This window comes from Delphinapterus leucas, chromosome 2 (genome assembly GCF_059928025.1).
Source record: "Delphinapterus leucas isolate spDelLeu-1000000601 "Yukka" chromosome 2, BTC_Dleu_Yukka2, whole genome shotgun sequence".
Taxonomy (NCBI): Eukaryota; Metazoa; Chordata; class Mammalia; order Artiodactyla; family Monodontidae; genus Delphinapterus; species Delphinapterus leucas.
In genome coordinates this window covers 301801-325968 of record NC_143130.1, presented here as the reverse complement: position 1 = coordinate 325968, position 24168 = coordinate 301801, and the positions used below count along the sequence as shown (strand labels likewise).

The following is a 24168-nucleotide window of genomic DNA, read 5'->3' as shown; positions in this document are numbered from 1 at the left end:
CTGAAAAAAATGTAATTACATTTACTGATATTTCTTTGGCTGCTAGATTTTAAGTGATAGAACTTCCTCACTTAAAAACCCTAAAGGGAGTATCCCAGGTTTTCTTCTGGTATCTCTGTGAGTCTCAATTTGTACCTTAAATATTTTATTTCTTTGGAATGTATCTTAGCTTGAGAAATGGTATAATATAGTGTGAAGAAAATGTCCAATTTTATTTTTTTCCATAGAGCTACCCAGTTATTCTAACACTTTTTATTGATTTGTCTTTCTCCTCCTTTCCTGGTTGGAAATACTACATTTTAAGTTGAGTCTCTGTTATCTTGCTGGTCTCGATTTTTGTTTCTCCTCCTGCTACAATCCCACAGTGTTTTAACTATTGAGGCTTTAGAATATGTTTAAAATCTGGCTATGCTTATTCTTCCTCTGTCTTCTTTTTTCATAGTTTTTCTAGCTATTGTTTCTTGTTTGTTTTCCACTGTTAACTTTAGGATCAACTTGTCTCCTCAAAAAAAGTTTTGTTATTTTTATTGGGATTGTGTTACATTTATGAATTAATTATAGAAAATTTGATTTTTTTTGAGATATAGAATCATCTTTTGCAGAAGCTTGGTATGTCTGTTCGTGTCTCCTTTTGTGGCCATTAATCATGTTTAAAATGTTCCAAATAGGTCCTTGAACATTTCTTGTTTAGTCCTAGACCCTAATTGGGGTCCTTTCTTCCATCACTTCTTTTAACTGTTGTTTTTACATGAGAAAGCCATTCCTTTCTGTATGTTAATATTGTACTCTGCTACCACCATGAATTTGTTTATCATTTTTGGTAGTTTTTTCAGTTGACTTTCTTGTGTTTTCCAGTAATACAATTATATTATTTTCAAAGAGTAATGATTCTACCTGCTTTCTGAAATTTTTGCCATGCATTTTTTCTCTGGCTTATTGCTTGAGTTGTATATCACAAGTAATGGTGGTACACATTCTTGTCTTGTTTCTGACCTTCCTGGCAATACTTCTAGTGTTTTCCCATTACTTGTGATGCTGGCTTTTGGGCTTCAGTTATAGTACCTTCAGATTATGGTTTTAGGCTTTAAAGGTCTGGGTTCAGATTTTCTTCTCTCCCAGTAACTAAGAAACATCAGGTAAATCATCTAACTTTTCTGATTTATATCAGTATCTATAAAATGAGGGAAAGAAAAAATCCCTACCTCACACAGCTATTGATAATAATTGTGAAAGCACTTGATAAATTGTGGGGATAAATGTCCCTTGTAATTCCTGTTTTCTCCTGTACAGAATGCTTCCCTACAGAACGCTAGAGAATTGTAGAACTGGATTTCCCTTTGTGGCTCTGAGCTGTTTTGTAATTCCATTCACAACACAGTTCCTACATATACTCCAAGGTTGGAAAGAAATAGTGCTGTTTGAATGATGAGCAAATTCCTTTGCTGACATTTAACCAAAATGTATTCCAAACCTGAAGCTTTTTGGAAGGCTAAGAAAATGTTGGTCACCGTCTTGTAAAAAAGTGAAATAAAAAATGTTTATGTACCTCAGCCCTTCCTGACTGAGCTGGAGTGAGTGCACTGAGGTGGTGTTATTTTGTGGTGTTTCAGTTCTGGGAGAAATGAAACCAAAAAATATAGGAGATTTTTCAAGATTTTTGGTTGTGAAAGCTTTACTTTTTTGTCTACTTTGGTTAACATTGAGAGGGCCGTATAAATTTGATTCAACTGCAGCTCTTCTGCAAACTGATTGCGGCCAGTGATCCGTAACTATAAATGTTGCTTCTGTGTGGAAGTCTGCGTTTTAGAGAATGAACTCAGCGTCCAGAGATACTGGCGGCTGCGCTCCTTTGTCAGACGTAACACGGTCTCCCGATAGCCTTGCCCACGTGTACAGTAACTGGCATGTGGAGGAGTTTCGTATCCTTTTAAAATGAGCTTCCGTATTAGTTTCTGTGCAGAGTTGTGTCTTGGTCCAATCTGATAAGATTTGCAAATGTACTTTTCCTTTGTAAGAAGCCACCCACAAGTAGCTCCCTTCCTCAGAGGGTTTTTGTTCCTTGAAGTGTATCAACTGCTCCTTCCCTCCATGCTTGAAAAGTAAAATGTGTGGTCATTTGAATGTCCCTTTTGTTTCCTAACACCACTTACCTTCCTCTTTTAGACAGCTCTCAGAGGACCTAGGTATTAAGGTGGTAAAGTTACTTTTTCAACCTGCAGCAGCCTTCTTCACCTGGTTTGCTGGTACATCTGTGGCTTTGGAGATGCCTCTGGCTTTGTCACGTGGCTGGGCTTCAGAAGAGAGCTTCGTACTCCCTCATTTTCCTGGATTCCCTTCTCTGACTACATGTTGAATTTGAGGAACCTGCCCTTTCTAGAATGATTGTGGATGCAGTTTTGCATTAAAAGCTAATGAGGCCTTAATGTATTCTCTCACAAATACTAAAGACACTCCCGTCTCCAGCACACGTTCTGGATTTGTTAGATGATCTTTAAAGGCATGCATATTTGCAAACATAGTCCTTCTTTATTTATATATGCAAAATCATCTTTTGTGAACCGACAAAGCAAACGCATCATGAGAGAAGACAGTGGGAGAATGTGCCATAAGGTCCATCAGTGGATTCAGTCCTTTCAGGGAAGTTTGGAAACCCTAGCTTATTAGGCGTGAGTGGCAGCTGCTCCAATAGCAGCAGTGCTGTCGTTTACATTATTTCACTTCACAAACTGCTTATCAAAGCAAATTTAGTACATTAGAATAAAAGCCAAAGTAGAGAGCATTAAATGAATCACTCAGAAACTAACCCCATTACAAACAGAGCCAGAACTGCTAGAGGGAGCTGAGCATATCTGAGGCTCCCTTAACACACGCACCGATTCCAAATGAAGGACCCCATCCCTAGGTTAATTCAATAATAAGACAGGAGTCAGGGGAAAAATGTGTTAGTTTTAGTGGGGGAGCATGCTTCCTAATTGTATAAAGTAAAATGAACAACCTAGAAAATGACAGTATGTGTTCAATGTATCATTTTTCTCAGTAGACAAACTTCAGAGGACAGAAAGCACCTCCTCCTTGTTCACTACTGTATTACCAGCTGTTAGCAAAATGCAGTAAAGATCTGTTGATTGATTGGTTCATTGATTGATCGCTGGGGGATATAATGAGTACTTCCACCTTTGAAACAGCCTTAGTTTGGAGAGGAAAGTATGTCTATCTTTTGTTATGTAAATATAACAGCAAGCAAAGTAAATAAGATGGGCCGGAATCAATTCTTAGGTAATCGGGAACAGACTCTGCCATGGGGATGGTTTACATTTTACTCCAAAAGCAAAATTTTGCATTCAGTGTAAGAAATAGTGGTAAAACACCAAGCTTTTGCTTTCTACCAATAGTGTAAACATTACTCTAACATATAGTCTCTGGAAATAATTTAGTTAACTCTTATTTTTATACGCATGTTCTGTTCTGGAGACTTGATGCAGAAATACTGATGGAAAGTTTTTTCTCTAAGTGACAGTTTGTTTACAGAAATGCCTTGAAATCTTGATGTTATTGAAAAGTCTGAAATAAATGTTGCCTCGAAATTGCCTGTTACAGAACAGCTCCACACCTCCCAGAGCAGTTCCCCACTTCGTTAGTAAATCACCTAAAATCCATGAAGGTCATGGAGACTGCTCCCTCTGTGAAATGAAATATTTATGTTCCGATCCCCCAAACATATTGCGGATCGTTTTGGTGTTTTAAGTTGAGGGTACGTAGTAAATTATTCCAAAATTATGGAGGCCAAATGTCATTCCCTCCAGAAGTTTGTGTAATATCTATTTATCTGTGGGCAGATGACTGCTCAGGATAATCAGACGCAGGCTTTGTCAAGTTTAGTCTAAGTAAACACAGCTGAACATAAGCAAGTTGGACTATAAGGGTTTTTTGAGCTTTGCCAACAGCATATGACCTTGGAGAATGCTGCTTTTTTTTTTTTTTTAGTACAGTCTGCTTTCAATGGAAAAGAAGAATTCTTTTTGTTTCAAATTAACAAGTGATGATTAGAAGCTTGTTATGTTCTAATTTTTAGATGCAAGACAAATGAACATCATGCACATACCCAACAAAAAGCTGCCTTCCTGAGGGAGTTATTCCCCCTTAAGGAGCTGAATTTAAACCGCGAGAGTGGAAGCCAATTAAATGGAGTTTCTTTCTAAAAGAAAACGTTTCTTTGTTGTTGTTTATTTGTATTTTGGTTTTTGTCTCTGTGCCATTTCAACAGATTAAAATTGTGGCTCCAAATATGCCACTAGAAAATGGACTTTACTGACTTACCCATTCTTTAAGAAGCATGTGTCCTCAATAGGAAAGAAACTTTGCATTGTCATTAACGTTCGGTCTTCAGTGGAAATCCTCATTAACTGCGTTATGCTTTTCACAAGTCCTTTTTTTCTTCTTTCTTTTTTTTTTAAAAAAATACATGTTTCTTTTCACTTACCTAATATGTTCTTCTTTTAGCCTAGTATGGAATCCGATGTTACATTTTTTTAAGGGCACTTTGTGGTTAAAATAAAGTTCCTATTAAATGTTTCATGTCAAAAGGTGGACTTTAAGTGCGAACTTTGGTAAAAGGTGGATTAGTGGAGATTTGCCTTGAAACTTCTAGCTTTTCAGTGTTCTCTGACAGGCAGGGAGCCAGCTACATTCTCTGCTCTCTCTGTTCCTTCGCTTAAGGAAACTATTTCTTTCCTTTTCACCCTTCGGGTGTACATTTCCTTCTGAGAGCAAATGCAGTATGGATAAAGGGTGTGACTAATAAAGTTTTTAAAATAATTCATCTTTCAAGACTTTGGTATTTGACACTTTTTTTAATCACACGCTGGATAATATTAGCCAGCATATGGGAAGATATTTAGATCTATGTGCTAAAACATTATTCATGTGAGACCCATCCATATTTATTTATTTGTATACCTCTTTTACCTATATGCCGATCGATTTCCATGTTACGATGACTACTTTGAGGAGATAATATCACAATGTTTCTAAATATGTTGCTACGTAATGCGGCCACGCTGCGTCCTCTTCTTGTTCAGGGCGGCGTCCTGCATCCCTGAGCACATCAGCGTCCACATTCGAAGGCCCTCAAAGCACTTCCTACTCTCAGCATGTCACCGTCAGACTCCCGACGGCCCGTGCCCTCCAAGCTGAAACGTGCTCTCCCTCCGTCCTTCCGGACTCAGAGAATCCCCACCCACCCAGTCAGGGGAGGCAGCCCCAGAGGCAGTAGAGGCTCCTGCCTCGTGCTCCCAGACCCCACCTACCCTTCAGCAAGGCTGCCCCCGAGCGAGCGTCCCCACTGCTGCGTCCTCCACCCCCACTCCTCACCTGTCTGAGTTCCTGCCGCGATCTCACCTTACACTAAGGCAAGGGGGATCGTTCTGAATCCAGGTCCAATCATGTCACTGTTACACATCCTTTCAGGATGGAGTTCACCTTCCTCCTCCTGGCACACAAACCCAGGAACCCCTCAGCACCCGGCCTTTGCTGATCTCTCACCAGCCCCTTCGCACGCCTCATTCGTTTCAGCTGCACAGAAAGATTAGACACAGGGGTCAGGTGCCGGCATCGCCCTGCCCTTTCATACAGCTGCCCCTTCACCTGGAACACCGCTCCCCACCTTTGCCTCAGTGGCCGCTGCTCATCTTTACCTTGGCCGGTCGCTTTCCCGTCTTTACTGTGTCCTGGTGCTCAGATGGTGATGGCGCTGGCTGGGCGCAGGCGTGAATGGAGGAGGGTGCTTGCTGGACGCACTTGCCCATGGCCTCTTCTCTGCCGCCCCAGAGGGTGCCATCTCACTCAGAGCCCCACTCAGGGCCCCCAGAGCACTAGTCACACGGAGCTCTTGTCATTTACTCAGTGAGTTGCTTGGGGTGAGACCCATCTGTAATTCGTACAGTATGTCCCCTGCATACGAACCTTCAAGTCGCGAGCTTTCAAAGATGCGAACATGTGTTCATGTGTCCGGTCACGTGAGTTAGTTGTCACGTGCGTGCATCCTCTGCACGTGGTCGTGCTTTTGTGTAATTCACTTACAGGACTGTGTAGACCACAGTAGTGCAGTATCTTTATTTCAAGCCCAGGTTGGCTGGAAGCAAGTGTAAAAGCAGCGGTGATGTAGCCGGTACTGCTAAGATGTAGCCGGTACTGCTAAGATGTAGCGGCGGCGATGTAGCCGGTACTGCTAAGGTGTAGCGGCGGCGATGTAGCCGGTACTGCTAAGGTGTAGCGGTGGCGATGTAGCTGGCGTCTCTTGTTGCTGACGATCTGCTTCAGCTCCACCATCTCCCACCTGCTCTCCCTCCTCCAGTCGGTAAGTCTTCTGTCCTGTTCACTCGATGCCAGCCCCTGCATGCCAGCTGTTGTACTGGACTACTGTCCTTTACAAGGGACTGTACTGTAAGATAAAAAATGTTTTATTTGTTTGATTTTTATGTGTTATTTGTGTGAAAAGTATTATAGACCTATTACAGCACAGTACTGTAGAGCTGCCTGTGTTAGTTGGGTACCTAGGCTAACTTCGTTGGACTTAACAAACGTGCTCTCGGAACAGAACTTTTTTGTAGGTAGGGGACTTACTGTATTTCTAAGGTCACAGTGCCTGACATTTAGAGTGCATTCAGTAAATGTTTGCTGAACCAACCAATGAACCTGTAGAGCGGTAAATGAAGACACCATGGAGAAGAGCCCATTCTATTGCACTTAAGATTAAAAGATTGGGCTTCTAGTACTAGCCCTATTGTTTACTAAGTTTAGCCTTGGACCTGTCAGTCAGCTTTTCTGAGTCTCGGTTGTAAAATGGGGAAAATGATATAAGTGTGCACAAAAAGGAAATGAGATTAATGCACATTTATGACTTGCGAAATGCTTGATAAATACTGTTGTCACCACTGTGAATTGTGATAAGTTGACCTGGACCTTAATTATGCCCCCAAAAGGGGGGGGAGGGTAAAATGCTGTGTACAAAGTGTAATTTTCCACTTGATACTCAAAAAAATTTGGTTTTTACTTGGATAAGTTCAGCTTCATTGTAGTGTTGTTACCCATTCTCTATGAAAGCACCAGGCATCCAAAGATGGCACAAAAATTCCAAGGGAAATTGAGTATCTCTCGCATTCTGCTGTGCAGTGGGAAGAACTTTTTAATAAATGTTGGTCTCTTTGTAAGATGTTGGGAGTACTGAAATAACCCATATATTCTTACTCCAATTTAAGGATACCAAGTACAGCTGTTTAGGATAAAGCAGTAATACAATTAAGGTCTTTTAGGTAATGTATGTTTTAAGTAGTTATTTTTTTCTTTGTGGATTTGTATCAGTCAGTGAGCTCTTCATAGAGCTTTTTTAATAACAAAGATTAGAGACCTGTCTTTTAAGAACTGGGCATTTCCAAAGCTGTTCCCCCAGATGCAAATGCCATATTCTATCTTGAGTAAAGATCTTCACAATTCAAAACTTTCTCCGAGCAATTAAGAGTAAACACGCTAGCATACGTATATGATTGCGTGGATAACACATGCAAGCTGCCAGGCCAAGAACAGCTACGTGCGCCAACCCCAAAAATGAGCAGCAAAAGACCAGTTGCTGACCTAATCCTGGAATTTGCCGTGGTGTATGCTCATTCTTACTCTCATCGAAGACTCCATTCTGATGTTTTGCGTATTATGGCTACTAAGCAACTTAAGTGACCTTCTCCAAGCCGTTGCAAAACTGAAGTCTCCATAATATGCAGTCTTGCCCTTTGGAGAATTTTCCACACTAGAGTGTCAGAGACATAACATGCCTGTCCGTGACCCAGGGGAGACAATTGAAATGAAAAAACTATTTTGAATTGTTGTGTTATTCATTATCTGTTCCATTTCAGGGTAAATCTTCAACATTGTCTCCTAGTTTGCTGCCACTACAAAGTTTGCAATTGTGGAATAATTATAGCTGCTCTTTATTGAGGATGCCTGGCTGCCTGGTGGTTTGCAGTGATTATTACTAATTTCTGCAACAGTCTTCATCGTTCCGTATTTTGTGTCTATTTTACAGATGAGAAAAAAAATGAGACGCAGAGATATTAACCGACTTTCCCCAGACCACATGCTAATAAGCAGCAGTGCTGGGATTCAGACCCCGAGCTCTCTGGTTCCAGATCTGCTCTCTTCCATTGCAAGTTACTGTGGGAGGGGGAAAGTGTGATTAAGTGAACTTCACCCTTCCCAGTTCACACTGATTAGCAGTGAACAGGTGCACTCAATTTCTCAATTCAAGATAAACCAAAATAAGGCACTAATCCCATGAAAAGCAGCTGTAGGAATTTGAGTAACTAATTGGGTTATTCTCTTTCTCTGTCTTAAAGACTGCTAACATTAGCATGGAATTTCCATTTGAATAATTTTTCAATTAATCATAAACTGGGATCCCATCTCTCAAGCAGCCTTTTGACAGATGCTTTCAACACTTGCCCCGCACAGCTCCCATTACCTCCTTTTTTTCCTCCAGTATAAAAATAATCATCTTTCTTTCATTTCTGGGCCCACTTTCTGCTTTTCCTAGCCCTGCTAATTATTTTTATGATGATGACGATTACTCGTGAATAATTAATTCAGTGCATTTTCATCATTACACATCCTTCATTTCTTTATGCTTCTCCAGGGGGTCCTATAAATCAGCACAAATACAGATTCCTTTGCCTTTCACTTTGAAAGAAAGGATTTTTGTGCATCCTTTTGTCCAAGTAAGAATCTATTATCTATTATCCAATAAGCTATCTAATAAAATAACTTATTTTTTAATTTTTTAAAATTAATCTCATGATTTTATTATTTTTTCTAAGAAGATCATTCAGTGTTTAAAATTGAAGTATAGTTGATTTACAGTATTTATGTTAGTTTCAGGTGCACAGCATAGCGAATCAGTATTTGTACAGATTGCACTCCGTTAAAAGTTATTACAAGATAATGGCCACATCCCCTGAGCGGTACAATAGACCCTTGTTGCTCATCTATTTTATACACAGCAGTTTCCCCTGCCCCTCCCTCTCCCCACTGGTAGCCACTAGTTTGTTCTCTCTGTCTGTGAGTCAGCTTCTGTCTTGCTGTACACATTTGTTTGTTTTATTTTGTAGATTCCACATATAAGTGATATCATTCAGTATTTGTCTCCTGAAGTAGGCTGAAAATCAGTGGGATAATATATCCAGTTACTTAGAGTTTGGAAAATAAGAGAAATATATTTCCTAAAAAGCCCGACCGACTAACTCTTATTCCCATCTTGTGCTGAGGGCTGTGTGATTAATGCCGCCCGAGGCCTGAATGGAACAATGGCTCACTTCTTCCTGCGTGTTTGTAACATCCTGTGTTCAGCTCCCATTGTGGTGGCCTGGGAAGGATGGTTTCTCCTCCCTTGTTCAATAGATGCTTTTAGCTCCCCTGGCTTTGGACCCATGTGCAAACCGTATGCGTAATGAGTGGCTCACTCCTGCTGGCTTTAACTGGGTGTGCGTCTAACAGGACAGACCTCTAAAACAACAGAGGATACGGTGAGCATCGCCGTGGAACATCTGTAGTTTCAGGAGCCTTCCTAGTTCTTTAGTTTTTGTGAGTAACTGTTCTGCCCCTTTTGCGTTCCCCTTCTGAGTGTGGAGAGTCACCACTAGGGAGGGGAGAAACCACATGCCTGCGAGAGCTTGGGAATCTTGCAAGGAATTACGATTTTCCTGGCTGTCATTACCCAAAGAAGGGGCAATTTTTTGTGCTTTCATGATGAAAGTATGTAGTTTGTTTACCCTGGAGTGTGAGAGCCAGGCTCTTTTGTGTAGTCCTTTGATTCAAAGCAATGACTATGATCTTCTGCACAGTGCGTATTCATCACCTAGTTCTGGTTCTCTAGAGAGAATTTAATATTTAAATCGCTTGTGAGTATATATAGTGTATCCCATCACCAAACCCAAAAGTGTGACTAAGTGGATCTGGTTGGTCCTACAAATGTAATTTTTGATTCTTTTCTCTGTTTTTCCACAGCTTTCTGCTTTTCCCTGTCTCTCTTTTGTTTATTTTAAAATTAGTTTACACAACTGATTGTTAAAATATATTTCTCTCTATAGTCATCAGAAAGTATGTGAAAGGGTAGAAGATACCAGGAATTACAGAGGATTGCTTTTAGTCCAAAAATAATATTGGGTTCATTGTCCGTTTCTCTAAATCAGTCATTTTTAATGATTAAAACAAATATGTTTTCTCTTTTATTTTTGAGGTGTCTTATTTACTTTTAAAACAGGCTATGACATTTACAGGGCATTACGTATGGCAGCTGCTTGGCATTTAAATATATTTAAGTCATGTGAACATGCCATTCCTCTGCATTTAAATTTCCATGAAATGGCTTTACAAGAACTTTTCTGTGTGCTGTACTCATGCTTCTTTCTGGTAGTCATCAGGCTCTGGTATTTTTTCTTTTTATCTAAGACCCTAAGAGTGTTTGCGCTCTTTCTTTACAGTTTCTTTGCTTCACGTTTAAGCACTGTATTTTTACTATCTTGTGATAGAGACACCCCTCCTGAAGATTGCATTGCTTAAGGCTGTAGCGTGGAGCCTATGTGTCTAATTTGGGTCATCGGTGGCGGGTGGTGGTCCCAGCACAGGAGGGACCCACGTGCTCTGCAGGAAGAAGGGGCTCAGCTCACCCTCCAGCAGACACGGCGAGGGTCGTCCCTAGTTCTCAGCCTGTCCCTGGGCCTCTGGGTGGCTTCCAGGTGATGGTCACTAGCACTTTGATCCTCTTCAGCCCTTTGGTCCCAGATGCTCTGCCATTTCTGCTCTTGTTCAAAAGCAAAGCCACCAGCAGGCCTAGACAGGACCCTGTCACTGCTCAGTTCAGCATGCTGACCACTGAGCTCTACTGTAGTGATTTTGGTCCTGGGGGTGACCACGTTGTTTGCATGGTGGTTCTGTTCCCCTATCCCTGTTCCTCTTTAGAGATCATATAGCTCCAGGTACCTCTCAGGGCTGCTTTAAAAATAACAGATTAAAAATAACCAAAAACGGTTTATAAACCTCATCACAATGTATAATAACACCATGCTCTGTTCTTTTTGAGGCAGGCCTGAACAAAGTATTCTTCTAAGGGCAGCAGAAACTAAGTTTACTTGAGTTTATAAAAGCTTTTTATCCTACCCTAGGAAGAAAAAAAAAATCCACATTAGGTTGAATAATTACTTTTTGATGACCCCCATCTGGATTACTATTTCCCAAAGGAAAATTTAAAAAAATATAAGACTCCCCAAAATAAAAGTCCCCACCATGACAGCAATATAGAGCTGGGCCTACGTGTTTATTTTCAAAACAGAAAACACAGATCTTATAACAGTCTGTTATTACCATAGCTGTTCCAGTTAGAAGAGAATGATGGTGATTTGATTATTCTGAAGTATTGTGTAATATATTACAATGAAAATCTTGGGTCCTCAAGATTTTCCTTTATCTTTATCCTCAAGTTTGTATTTGTAATGACTCTCCCTGAACTATATACATCACAGCATAGCAAAAACTGTAATACCTGGGGGAAGTAATGCAAGTAGACTTTTATTACACTATCCCCCCCCAAAAAAGGCATATTTTAAGTGGTATTATATTCATGTTTAAGCAAAAATAGACAAAAGCATTTTGAACCTAGAGTCACCCATTTCTGAACGGCATTTTCCTAATACAAATGTTATATCTGCTACTGATACGAAGGTAGAATCAGGAACTTGGTTCATTAAACGCAGCCCCGACGGATCCTACTGAGCCATAGGACCCTCGGAACCCCCAAGGGACCTGGGGTGGCCCCCTCAGCGGGTAAAGGTCGACTGACAGCTTCACTTCCCTCAGGGAGTCGTGACGCCAAAGCCCTTCCCGTGCACCAGGCTCTGTTCCACAAGCTTTACACTGGGCACCTCATTTAATCCTCACTGCAAGCCCGGGAAGGAGGGGTTACTCTTATCCCCAGTTTATAGGTGAACCTGAGATGTGGTGCACATAAATGACTCACCCGACGCCCTGTTCCTAGTGAAACCGCAGCTATTTTCTTATGGTCCTAAGATACATCCTGTGCCTTAGAGAAATTATTGTACAAAAAGGTGGGTTTGATCTATGAAATGTTTTTGTTTGCTCCCCAAATAGATCAACTCGTTAGATGAAAGCAACTTATCCCCTACTCTCTTCTAGAAATTTCTTGTAGCCTACATTTAGGTGATAGCAGGGAAATAGGATCTATATGCCACTGGAATTTAATGAATGGTTTGGGCTGTCGATTCCTAGTGATTATCTGGTCTTCTCTGGTCAGATCGGGTCATCAGAAGACCTCTAGACTAGGGACACTCGGACCCATAGCCACAGCCCAGGCCCGCAAGGCCTTCTTCCTCATCTTTACGCCTCTCCCTGCTTTTCAGCTTCTCCCACCTTCAACACCATCAACAAAAATCTTCCCAATTTTCATTTGAAAGTCCTTCCCCACCCTAGTTTAGACTTTAAATGACTGTTTCTGAAATTAAAAGCAGAAAATCACAGAACCTTTAAATGTAGAAATGTGTGAACATAGAATACTGACATGCCAAGTATAATTTTAACATTTTAAGTGTATTAGGAGCATCAAAATGTATCTGAAATGTAGGAGAAAGACTGGTAATACTGTTCATCTTATGTCTAAAATATGCTTCTTTTCTATTAATAAGTACAGCAGACGAACTGTGAGTAGAGAACTGTCACTTGCACCTCTTCTGGAAGATCCAAGGGGTTGGCGAACGTCACCTCTCTTGTTGTGTCATTTCTGGTGTTAATGCATTCAGACAGGTTTAACAGCAAGATCTCCTAGTCTGAAGTGTCATTTCTGGTAATTTAAGGAATTTGAAAAGCATGGCCATAATGTGAGCCAACTCAAAGATACACTTCAGTTCATATATCAAAGCAAAAGTACTTTTTGATGATTTTTCAGAGATACTGAAGAGCTTGAAAATACATGGATGGAGCCAGACGTTCCAGCCAGTTTCTAGATGATAGCAAATGCACATTTTTCCATTTAAAAGGCCTTGTTTTGCTGAAGAAAGTCGTATTAGTACGTTGTAACCTAACACTATTCAGCTACATATTTATTAAACATTAACCTCCTAGAACTGTGGTGTGGCAGCTATTATGTAGCCCTTGTGCTGTTGCAGAACTTAGAGGATGAATGTCAGTGTTGGGACATTGGGACAAAATTAAAGTTCAGCTGAGAATCAGAGTAAGACCACCCTGTTTTCAGAACTAGTAGCCCAACTTGCATGTGGAAGGGAACACTTTTATAACCAACTCACGCCCCTTGCAGCGCACGGGCACACACGGAAGTTACTCGGGTATAGTTAGGAAGTCATTTTCTGAGACTTTGGCTAGAAACCTAGCTTTCATGGATGAAACATCTGGGGTGACATCTCCAATATTCCCCTTGAGAAAATGAAGTAACAAAATCCATTAGACACTTAAAGTTAGTAGATATTCTTTAATGTGGCTCCAGTGTTCTTTGTCTTGGCATGTTATGTACTCTGGCACAAAATAGCATCAGAAAAGCCATTTTGTCTTTGAAGATGATAGATTCTGCACAATTAATGCATTAATCTGCGCTCATGGGCTTTGGCCAGAGTTAAAATATTTCACCCTTACATAATGGTTTTCATATTAAATCTCTGAACAACACTATTTTTTCTGATGAACTAACATTCAGCCCCATATTCTAGATGTAAAAAATACAGTGAGAGGAGAGGTTAATTTTTAGAAATGTTTACAAGGATTTATATAGTTCTTGGTATACATGCTTAAGCTTTCTTCTAAGTGTTCTGGAAAACATGAAATCCTCATAACCTGAGTCTAGTGCGATTAGCCCTGCTTTCCAGGTGTGAAAGTCGGAGCACAGAGTAACTTAGCATTGAGGACCTTTAATATCTTTAGTGGAGAAGATGGAAAGTGGAGTTGAGACATTCTAATTGGGTGGTACTCCGCTTATTTGAAAAGTTACATTCAAATTACAGATCCCACCTCCTGTGCCTTTAGTCCTCCAGTCCAGACTGATGAGGTCAGAATAACTGTGCGTTTTACCAGAACAAAGGTTCAGCTGGGAACTAATAAGGAGCCACCAGCCTCAAGTTTTCTTCCTCCGCATAATCAGAAAAGCCGTAGGACAGCTATGTAGCTCCCTAAATGATAGGGAGCCCATCGACACTTAGATTAGCCACGGTCATGGGTGCTCCTGGAACAATAAAGACGTTCTGCTGTTGTTAATGGAACTATAACCTATCCTGAAAGCTTTGAGGTGTCAGCTACCCCAGTCTTCACTATTGGTCCAGAAGAGAGGGGTGTGGTTTCTAATTTTTTATTTTCTGGGAGGAGATCGAGAGGAGGACGCATTGACAGAAAGGCAGCTGACGGTGGGGACCCTGCGGATCCAGGACATCTGGGCACTATTAGCTATAGTGAGAGGCCAGCCCACGTGAGAGGTGGCAGGAAGGAAAAGAATCTTTCTCCAGATGGTGGAAGTCATGGCTGGAGGAAACACTGGCTTAATTTTTGGAAAAGATTTTCTTTAAACTCTGAAATAATTTTGGAAGCCACTCATTCTTTAAGGCCTCAGGATAAATAATTTAACTAGTATATTGCAAAGGGAAAAGAAATACCAGCTCCATCCATGAAGATGAGGCGGGTTTCATTTTATAATTTTCACTATTCTGAAAGGCTCCACTAATCCTTCCATGAGCGATAGCCTTGATATTCACCAAGTTTTGGTGCAGTCTCTTCCTGTCATGCTGAAGCTTTAACGTGTAATTCACCTTCAGTCCATGGCACTGGAAATAGCAGTTTAATCATCAACAGACAAGTGTTACAGGTTGTTGGGTAGGTTTTTTCCCCTCCTTTTTGAGCAAAATCACTTGGGGTGATTTATCTTTACTTATTCAAAAGCTCTAACTACCCCAAAGAGAGGATAACCACAGACATTTCCCCTAAAGTAATGCAGCAACAGCTGTCTAGCAGTTACTTAGCAGTAGTTCAGTCCTGGTGATGCAAGAGTGATTTTAGGGGTATCACACCTATTAAAATGTCTCTCTAATTTAAAGTCTGAGGATGAGCTCAACGGAGCTTTAGATTTCCTATTCTGTGATTTGGACTGATTTTTTGATGTTACAGATTAAATAATAAGGAGGAAAAAAAGTCATTTTTTTGTATCTCTATGGTCTAGAATACTAGCAAAAGGTATAGAAAAGGTGTTTAATAGGTTTTTAATGGGCTTTCTATGTAAATAATGCATTAGGCCTTGCCATGGTCTTTGAAGGTGGCTTTATCAACTGAGATTACTTAAATGATGAAATGCTAGTAATTGTTGTTTTAAAGATAACCCCTTCTTGTAACATTCGAGACTCTCAAAATTCAAGTTTAAACCGGGCGAAGCTGGATTTTGAATTCTTTCAAGCCGTTTCTTTTTCACAGGCGAAAATACAAGAAACAAAAAAACAAAACAAAACAAAAAACATTGCCACATCAGGGGAAGCCAAACGATAGATTATTATCTTGTTTGTTAACAAAAGGGTAAGGAAGAAGTAGAAGTTCAGTGAAAAAGCAAGTTCTAAAACGCATACAGAGACTTCCCTGGTGGTCCAGTGGTTAAGACTTGGCCTTGCAATGCAGGGGATGCGGGTTCGATCCCTGGTGGCGGAGCTAAGATCCCACAGGCCTTGCGGCCAAAAACACCAAAACATAAAACAGAAGCAATATTGTAACAAATTCAATAAAGACTTTAAAAATGGCCCACATCAAGGGCTTCCCTGGTGGCGCAGTGGTTGAGGGTCCTCCTGCCGATGCAGGGGACACGGGTTCGTGCCCCGGTCCAGGAAGATCCCACATGCCGCGGAGCGGCTGGGCCCGTGAGCCATGGCCACTGAGCCTGCGCGTCCGGAGCCTGTGCTCCGCAACGGGAGAGGCCACCACAGTGAGAGGCCCGCGTACCACACACACACAAAAAAATGGTCCACATCAAAAAAATCTTAAAATAAAACACGTACAAAATGACTCCTTTTTAAAAAATGTATATAAACTTGCTTTGGGAGTCAATACATCCAAATATTAATTTGAGTTATCCGTCAGTGCCCTCTATTTTCTCTTTTACACTTTTTCCTGGATTTTCTGCAGCGAACCTGCATGCCTTTCTTATTAGAGAACAACAACAAATGCTATTTTTAAAAGTAAAGAAATGTCCAGCCGCGGTGGAACCAGTCTGTAGGGGTGTGTGAGCCCCGCCCAGATCCAGTGTGTGGGGAAGTAGAGAGAGACGGGGTCGATGCTGTCTGGTGTGAGTTCCTGCAAATCTGGAGTGATCGGTATTTCAGAATATTCAGTGAGGCTTTATATCTACCCGAGTCACCAGAGTCTCGTGCTTTATCTCAGTTGTTCCAAGTATGTAAATAGCTCCAGAAACTGGTCTCGTGCTCCAGGGTCTCTTGGGACCCCTGAGACCAGAAACACTAAAGCCTGGCTGTCCACATCTGCTGTCTCCAGCAGCGGCTCCCAAACCGATCAAGTGTGAGAAGGCACATTTGTCAAGCGTCTGGAGCTCTCTTTCCATTTTAATTTAGGGAAACATATAATACATGATTTTTAGATTATGTAATTAAAAATACTGGTTTTCTTATTCTTAATTTTATTTACCTTTCAGTGGTGTGAGTAGTATTTTGTGGAGCATTTTAAAACAGGACTTACTGATTAAATTTGAAAAAAAATCTCAGTGCAAAAGACTTGGCCATATTTTTTTCTCTTTTTACGACTAGAATTATTACCTCAGGAATATATATCAGAATGAATATTTCTAAACTGCATTTCTCAAACTTGAATGGACACTTTGCCCACAGGGCTTTGTGCTTGCACATCTCGAGTTGCAGTAGAACTGAATTTTCTTTATAATTGTTTCTCTACTTAACTTTATAAGGAAACACATGTCCAAACTGAGGATAGCCCCATTTTAAGTTTCAACATGGTTTGGGTTTTACAGCATCCAAGATTTTCCTAACGACGCATCTCTTTTTTTCATTCCTTTTCTTTTTTGGTCTTAAAACACGCTCTTTTGGCTGGTTCAGTAAGTTGTTCCTGCCAACCAGTTGCTTTTATGATAATTGACAGCGTAGCTGATTTTTGGAACCTTGGGATCTAAAAAGGCATTTTAGCTCAGACGTGGGACCGGCAGAGCCAAGCTACTTGCAGAGTGAGAGAGGCAGCTGAGCTGGCCTCGGACCCGGGTCTGTGCCTGGGCAGTGACGGCGGGCGGGCGTCTGCTCAGACCCCTTCCTGCTCCTGTCACGTCCTCTCTTGAGCTACTGGGCGCCGCTTCTGGAGGGGGCTGGTGAGAGACCTCCTGTCTGCTGAAGTGGCGTCGAGTGGTGGCCCAGAAACTCACCGCTGCTTAAATACTGACCACTGGCCGAAGAGACACAAAATACTTGAACCAGATAAGTGCCGGTGAGTTTATACTTCAAAGGAAAAGAGCACATGAAAAAGAACATTCCACATTTAATAGAATGAGCGGATTGTAAATTGTCTGAGTCCCCCTCAAACGACCTCCATTCTCTGAAGCCGCTGGGGCGTCTCCCCAGGTTTCATCTCAGCATCAGGAATAGAAAACAGTCTCCCCAGATTGCCAGATGCTTATACTCCTTTGCTTTCCTACAAAAGTACAAATGTTTCAGAGTACAAGGGCCCCTGTCTGCTGTCTCCCTTCTGCTGGTGCTTCTGGGAACCGCTGCTCTGCAGGAGGTGGCTCTCGGACGCACGGAACCCCGGCCACGTGGGCAGCTCGCCAGCAGCAGCAGAAGCACGCCCTTCCAGCACCAACTGAAGTTTTGCACCAAAACTACCCTCGGCACAGAGATGCCCCCAAAGCAGCTTTTGACCCCCCAGCAGTCAGCTTTTGCTTGTTGGTTTGAAATCTTTGACATCGAACTTCGTTACATGCTGTTTGAACATTTACTACTGATAGAGAAGCAAAGTGTGTCTTCTCTTCATTCCTTTTTATGAAGCCTTTTCTTCTGTTGCTGGGAAAGGAACCTGAATCCATACCAAATGACATTGAACTGAGTGCCCTCTCTGCCTTAGAAATAAATTACAGGATTCATCTTTGCTGCGAGGACATTGTTGAAATTCGTGAAACTAATTAAGAATACCCAAACGGGGATCGGGGTCTCTGTGTTTACACTTCAAAGGTATTTTCATAGGCACCAAACTGTAAAACACATACACCCCAAGAGTAAGCAGAGTTTTATAATTTCACGGTTGGCCGTAGTAAACTTGTTTCTTGGTGGCAGGATTCTGGCAGGCAGCCATGGGGGCTGGTGCTTGTGGCGTCTGGCTGGCCGCAGGGATGCAGAACACCCTAGTTCACACTTCACCTTAAACAAGCTCTCGTGGACCTTCCCAGGGACCTACATGTCTTCCTTCCACCTACAGAGTCGGCAGCCACGGGCTTCCTTCCTGTTGTCTGCACTCTGTTGCCCATCCAGGTGGGGAATCGGATGCTGGTCCCCTGTGTACATGCGAGACAGCTTCGTTCGTAAGCCAGAGCATCAGTTACATGGTCTTTTCTGAATTATGTTTTGTTATTTCCCTAATGTTATTTAACCTTCATGGAACTTATTCTGCTTTTGCCAAGTCTTTCCATTGGATAAATATCTCCATAACCTATTGCTTCACTTTGGCAACAGAATTGTTGCAATTTGTGGGCAGAATTGAGCAAAGGCCTAACTCGTTTTTTTTCCTCTCTGTAAAATGTCCAATGTTGTTAGCTTTTCTTGTCCTAAACAAAGGCACTGACTTATTCTCTGTTCTGGTAGTGCCTTGTATCTGTCATTATTGAGCAGAGATTTGCAGTTAATAGCACCAAACAGAGAAAGACTTGACAGACAGCAGAGACACTGATGCCGAATAAGCTAAGACACAAAGGGCTTGGAGTTGTGCCCACATGTAGGACGTGATCTGTAAACGAGGATTATGAGGGTTCTGTGAATCCAAAGTTGTCATTCTTTTTCTTCAATATTATAATTCCAAAATTATCAACAGCAGAGGTGTAGCTAACCATCCAGGCCTACCTCGTAGGGGCCGAAAGATCCAGAGGCTAGCAGGGCTCCAGAGGGGGACCAACTACGCAGGAATCCAGTTATTTTTCCAAAGACCCTAAAACGAAAGGAGACCAAAGGGACTAACGTTTATTGTTCCATTTGGGGCCAGACACACTTCATCTCACTTACTTTTCGTGACAACCTTGCCGTTTATTCACTACGCGCTTTTGTTGTGTTTGCTTGTCTTCTTTTTCGGCAGGGTAGGTAGGGTGGCCCTGAGTGAAAGGCTGTGCAAAGAGCTCACGGTGACCGTTACTGTCTCCCGGTCTACACTGCCTGGCCTGACTCAGGATGTGTTAACAGCTTTCCCTGACTCTTTTCATCCATCGAGGGCATCAAGGTTTAGCTGCCTTGTCGACACGGTCACGTCCCTGGGAAATGTCGCCCTGCTGGGACTATATCATGATCGTGTTCCTGATCTCCCCCCCAGGTCTCTCCGAGTTCCACGACTCTCTGGGAGCCCAGGGCTGGAGATGAGGCTGCACCGCGGCAAACTAGCTTTGAGCACTGCCGGGGAGCTAGGGGAGGAGAACAAAGGGAGGGAACTGAGGGCAGGAAAAGCCAGCTTTCCAGAGGCCGTGGAGCCCAGAGACGCTGTGAGCAAACTCCCTGTTCCCGTGCTTCCTGTGTGGGGTGCAGGGCTTCGTTCTGTAGGTTCTCAATGGTGTTTGTCGCTGGTGGTGGTGGTGCTGGTGGCGGAGGTTTAACCGCTGTATTTCTGGCATCTCTAAGGCTGCTGGGAGCTCCAGCCCCACTCTGTGTTCTAACCTCCCGTGCCATGCCGCTGCCCCCCTTTACCCTCTGGAATCTTTCCCTCCAGCATGTCTATTTTTGTGTTCCTGATACCTTGCTCTTTTGGCCAGAGGAGCTCCCCCAGAGAGGGTTAATCCGGATCAAGAACCCATTTCGTCTTCCTTTATAAGGTGTGGTTTTGATAGACATTCGTGCTCCGAGTGAAGCAGCAAGCCTGGCTTTCATGTCCTGCGGGATGAAGGGTCCGTGTGGAGCTCACAGACCAGTGCCTGCTTATTCCAATCCGCCAGGAGTCCTGCGTTGCTGTCAGCACTGGGTCTGTTATTCATCGGCTAACTCGCCAGAGGGGACTGACTACCTGCCAGTCCTATCTCTGAGATGAAGGTTTGATTTCCATGAAATCATAGACTGCCGAGCCACAGGCACCCTGAAGATCATCTAGGAGCTCCTTTATTTTATAGTTCAGGAGACTGTACCCCAGACCTCATGCAGCACCACAATCTGCCCAAAGGCACACGGCCGGCGAGTAGTGGGGTGAGACCAGAACCTGCCCCCGAACAGTCAGCACTCTTTCCCTGTGCCATCGCCCTTCTCACCAAAATGCCCAATCAGTGTCTCAGAACAAACTGACCTCAGATGTTTGTATGTTTATGAGAGCCACTTTTTATTCTTTATTACCTGTTCTCATCTTATTCCTGCTTCTTTGCAAAGAGATTTTTTTTCACATCTTCTTCGTAAAAAAAAAAAAAAAGTGTAATCAATTTTCAACATGTTTCCTGACGAACTTTCAGTCCTCGTAATTAATGATGAAAGGCCTGCGATTCAAAAAGATAGCAGAAAAGAAAAGTAATCAAATGTTTGCTTTTCTTTACAGACACTCTGGAAAATAGATCCAGTAAGGGTGACAGGTGAGCGGTATGTTTTTATTTCCCATTTGCGCTTTTCAGTGGTGGTCTTCTCTACGTGCGCTGCAGTGAGTTTGATCATTTTCTTTCTGTTCTGCTTAAATGTAGTGCAGCTAATAGAAAGGGACCAAGCAAGGACGACACGTACTGGAAGGAGATCAATGCAGCCATGGCCTTAACAAATCTCGCACAGGGAAAAGACAAGCTGCAGGGGACCACCAGCTGCATTATCCAGAAGTCGTCCCACATTGCAGAAGTGAAGACGGTCAAAGTGCCCCTGGTTCAGCAGTTTTAAGAGTTTGTCACTTTTCAGATCGATGGCTGTTCTTCACATCAGTGTTTTTTCATAAACCCTCATCCTAGGGGCTGGAGCAGCAGTGAAGATGACTCCTTTTCAAGCCTCTTCCTATTTTTAATCGTCCTAAATATATCATTTAGTTGCTTCTATAAAAGACGTATAAATTATAAGACCTCACTTTAATCAAAAATATTAACTTATTTTATGTTACTCCAAGTATGCATAAAATGTCTGCATTGCTATTACAGTAAGTGCCTTGCTTTCCCGAAAATAAGCTGCAACGTGGGCATAGTAGAGCAGCTGTGCCTCAAAATGACAACACCACAATGCTCATGAGACTGTGAGTGCCATTCCAGATGGACCTACCCACGCCAGGACTCAAACCATAATTGCTGAAAGCCCTTGAAATGTATTCACTAATTCACATGTTAAAACTTGGAAATCTGTTCAGCCCAAATGAAATGTTCCTTTAAAAAAAAAAATTCTGAAGTATTTAAAATTGTTCAGTGTGCTTTGCAGAGGGACAGTGAGAATTTTATGCACGTATCTTGCCTGCATATCTGGTTGGTTACAAACTTCCAAAATAAAAGGTTCGGGGATCACACAATGTGTACATTCAAGAAAAATGGCAATGAACGTGATCAGAAAAGAAGTTTTTAAGCACTGCTGGAAAACACCACAATGCTCTTCAGAATTGATTTGGATTTTCTTTTTCTCAAGTTTTGCCGAAGTTTTCAAAAAGTTTATTATCTAAATAACTCGAAATGTTCCCGTATAAAACTAAAACTATAGTTTAGGTTTAAAAACATAATCCTGTTTGCATTAGAGTTCAGTGTTTTTTGTAATGGAAACTGTTTTTCATATGGAATAGCTAAAAACCTCTTATTTGGTCCATTTCAAATTACAGTTGCTGATGGACAACTTAAATTGCATTGAGAACAAGGTAATAAAAGAAATGTATCTCGATGTGAATATACATATACACACAAAATTGATTTTTAAATTTAAAACATATGGGAAACAAAACATTGAACAGTCTCTGACTTTTGCCAAATAGGACATTAAGGTGAAATCATGTATTAAAAGAAAGAACATTTTGTTTCTAAATTAGACTATCATGGAGTGAGAATAATCAATATCAAGAAAGGTCTTTTTCAATCAAACATTAATATTCTAATCAGCTTGGGGAGGCTTGAAATTTGAATAAACAGTAGGGATGCCAAATATAACAGAATATTTGTGCTCAGAGAAGTAAAAAGGATTTGTCTCTTTTATGGTGGGATGTTTTTTCTGAGTATGTAACCTATTTTATAAATTTTTTTTGAAACTGGAAAGCGTTTTTGTGAGTGTGAATGACAGCCAACAGTGCAGCCACGTGGTGACATTTTTCTTTATTTTGCAAAATGCTTTTAAAACCAGAGGCTGCTCTAGTTGATATATGGACAGTATCAGTCTTGATATACATTGTAGGACACTTTTTCATGTAACATAACATTTGGGGATTGGGTTTATTTAGTGTAATGAAAATAATTTGATATTAAGATATTTTGTACATATATATATTTTTACTTTGATTTCTAAATTGCTGTTTGCAGTAAGAGTAAGTGCAAAGCAAGATATGTAAGTTATGACTGTATGATCAGATGAAGTATGAGTTCTTCTGGTTTACAAGATCCTTAAATAGTTACAGATCCATGATAAAACTTTGGAATCTTTTTAAAACAATTTTTCAAAAATGTGATCATGTCAGTGAAAACTAAGGACAAGTACTTCACTCTTTTTCATACTACTATAAGTTATTCTGGTATTAAATATTTTAATAAAATTGTTTTTGTTTTTACATATTTCAGTTAGATGAATGGATGCTGGTTGTTTTTTTATTTGAATTAGTCATAATTCATTTTTACCATCTTTTCAAAAAGAATCAACAGATTTGTTCTATGTTATAAACCATGGATGACAAGCCAGTATAGGACAGCTCTTTACATGATTTTCTTTAAATACCAAAGCTTGGAGTCTGGCCTATAAACACATCAAGGCGATTTGATAATTAGCACATCCTGGCATAATAGCTCCAATTGCAATTACTTTTACTTTATTTTTTCTTTTGCTGCTTTCACATTTTCTGGAAATCAAAGTCCCCCTGATCCTTTAAAAGCATCTTCAACAATGCTGAGTCAGCTGCTGAGACTCTAACTCATAATTTATGTTGTAGAGAAATAGAATTACCTCTATTCTTTGTTTTGCCATATGTAATCATTTTAATAAATTTAATAACTGCCAGGAGTTCTTGACAGATTTAAAATAAAAGTTAATTTCTAGACCTCAATGATAATATGAATTTTGTTTTCCTTTGAGAGCTGACCAGGTGGAGAGGGCAGTAGAACACAAGGGTCCATTATATGCCATAATTCTCCTTAGGTTGGTCAGGGATATGATATCGGGGCACTGCATTTGTATTAGGGTTGAATTTCATCACCTTAGACCACCAACCCACCCTTTAAGAGCCGAGGAAAAGTATGATGCTAACGGTTAAAATACATAACTTTAGAATGAACATTTTCATTAAAAACCTTCCAGTAGCTAATACAATACGCATTATTACTGGGTGCTGTGCACTGGAGAGAACCTTGGCTTTGAGGCTAAACAGATGTACGTTTGCGTCCCAGCTCTGCCACTCACTACTGTAGGGTCCAGACTCAGTCGCTCTCAGCTTCAGTTTCTTCACCTGCAAAGTGAGAGTAATGAGCTACACCCTGTAGACTTTGCTGCAGGGTTCAGAGATAATATACAATATATAAAGTGCCTACCACAGTGCTTGGCATTTAATAGGTGCCCAATAAATGGAAGGTATTATCACATAATTTTAATTCCCTTATATAGGGTTTATGTGCAAGAAAGTAGAAATATAAATGGAATATGAGATGTGGGTAGTTTAATAAAGAGCCTTGAGAAAGGAAAGCTGTCTGATGTGAAAGATTGCAGTGAAATGGTAAAAGTTGGCGTCAGAATTAGAACTTCAAGAAAG

General features: G+C 41.2%; 1 protein-coding gene across 1 annotated transcript in view; it reads left to right on the top strand.

Moving 5' to 3' along the window:
* MKX (mohawk homeobox) overlaps window positions 1-23444 on the top strand; it is a 61004-nt gene extending 37560 nt beyond the window's left edge. The window contains exons 5-6 of the mRNA XM_022580699.3: window positions 20812-20845; window positions 20951-23444. Coding sequence (XP_022436407.1) covers window positions 20812-20845; window positions 20951-21137 — 221 coding nt within the window. The 3' untranslated portion in view covers window positions 21138-23444. The remainder of the gene's footprint in view (window positions 1-20811; window positions 20846-20950) is intronic.
* Window positions 23445-24168: the final 724 nt, after the last annotated feature.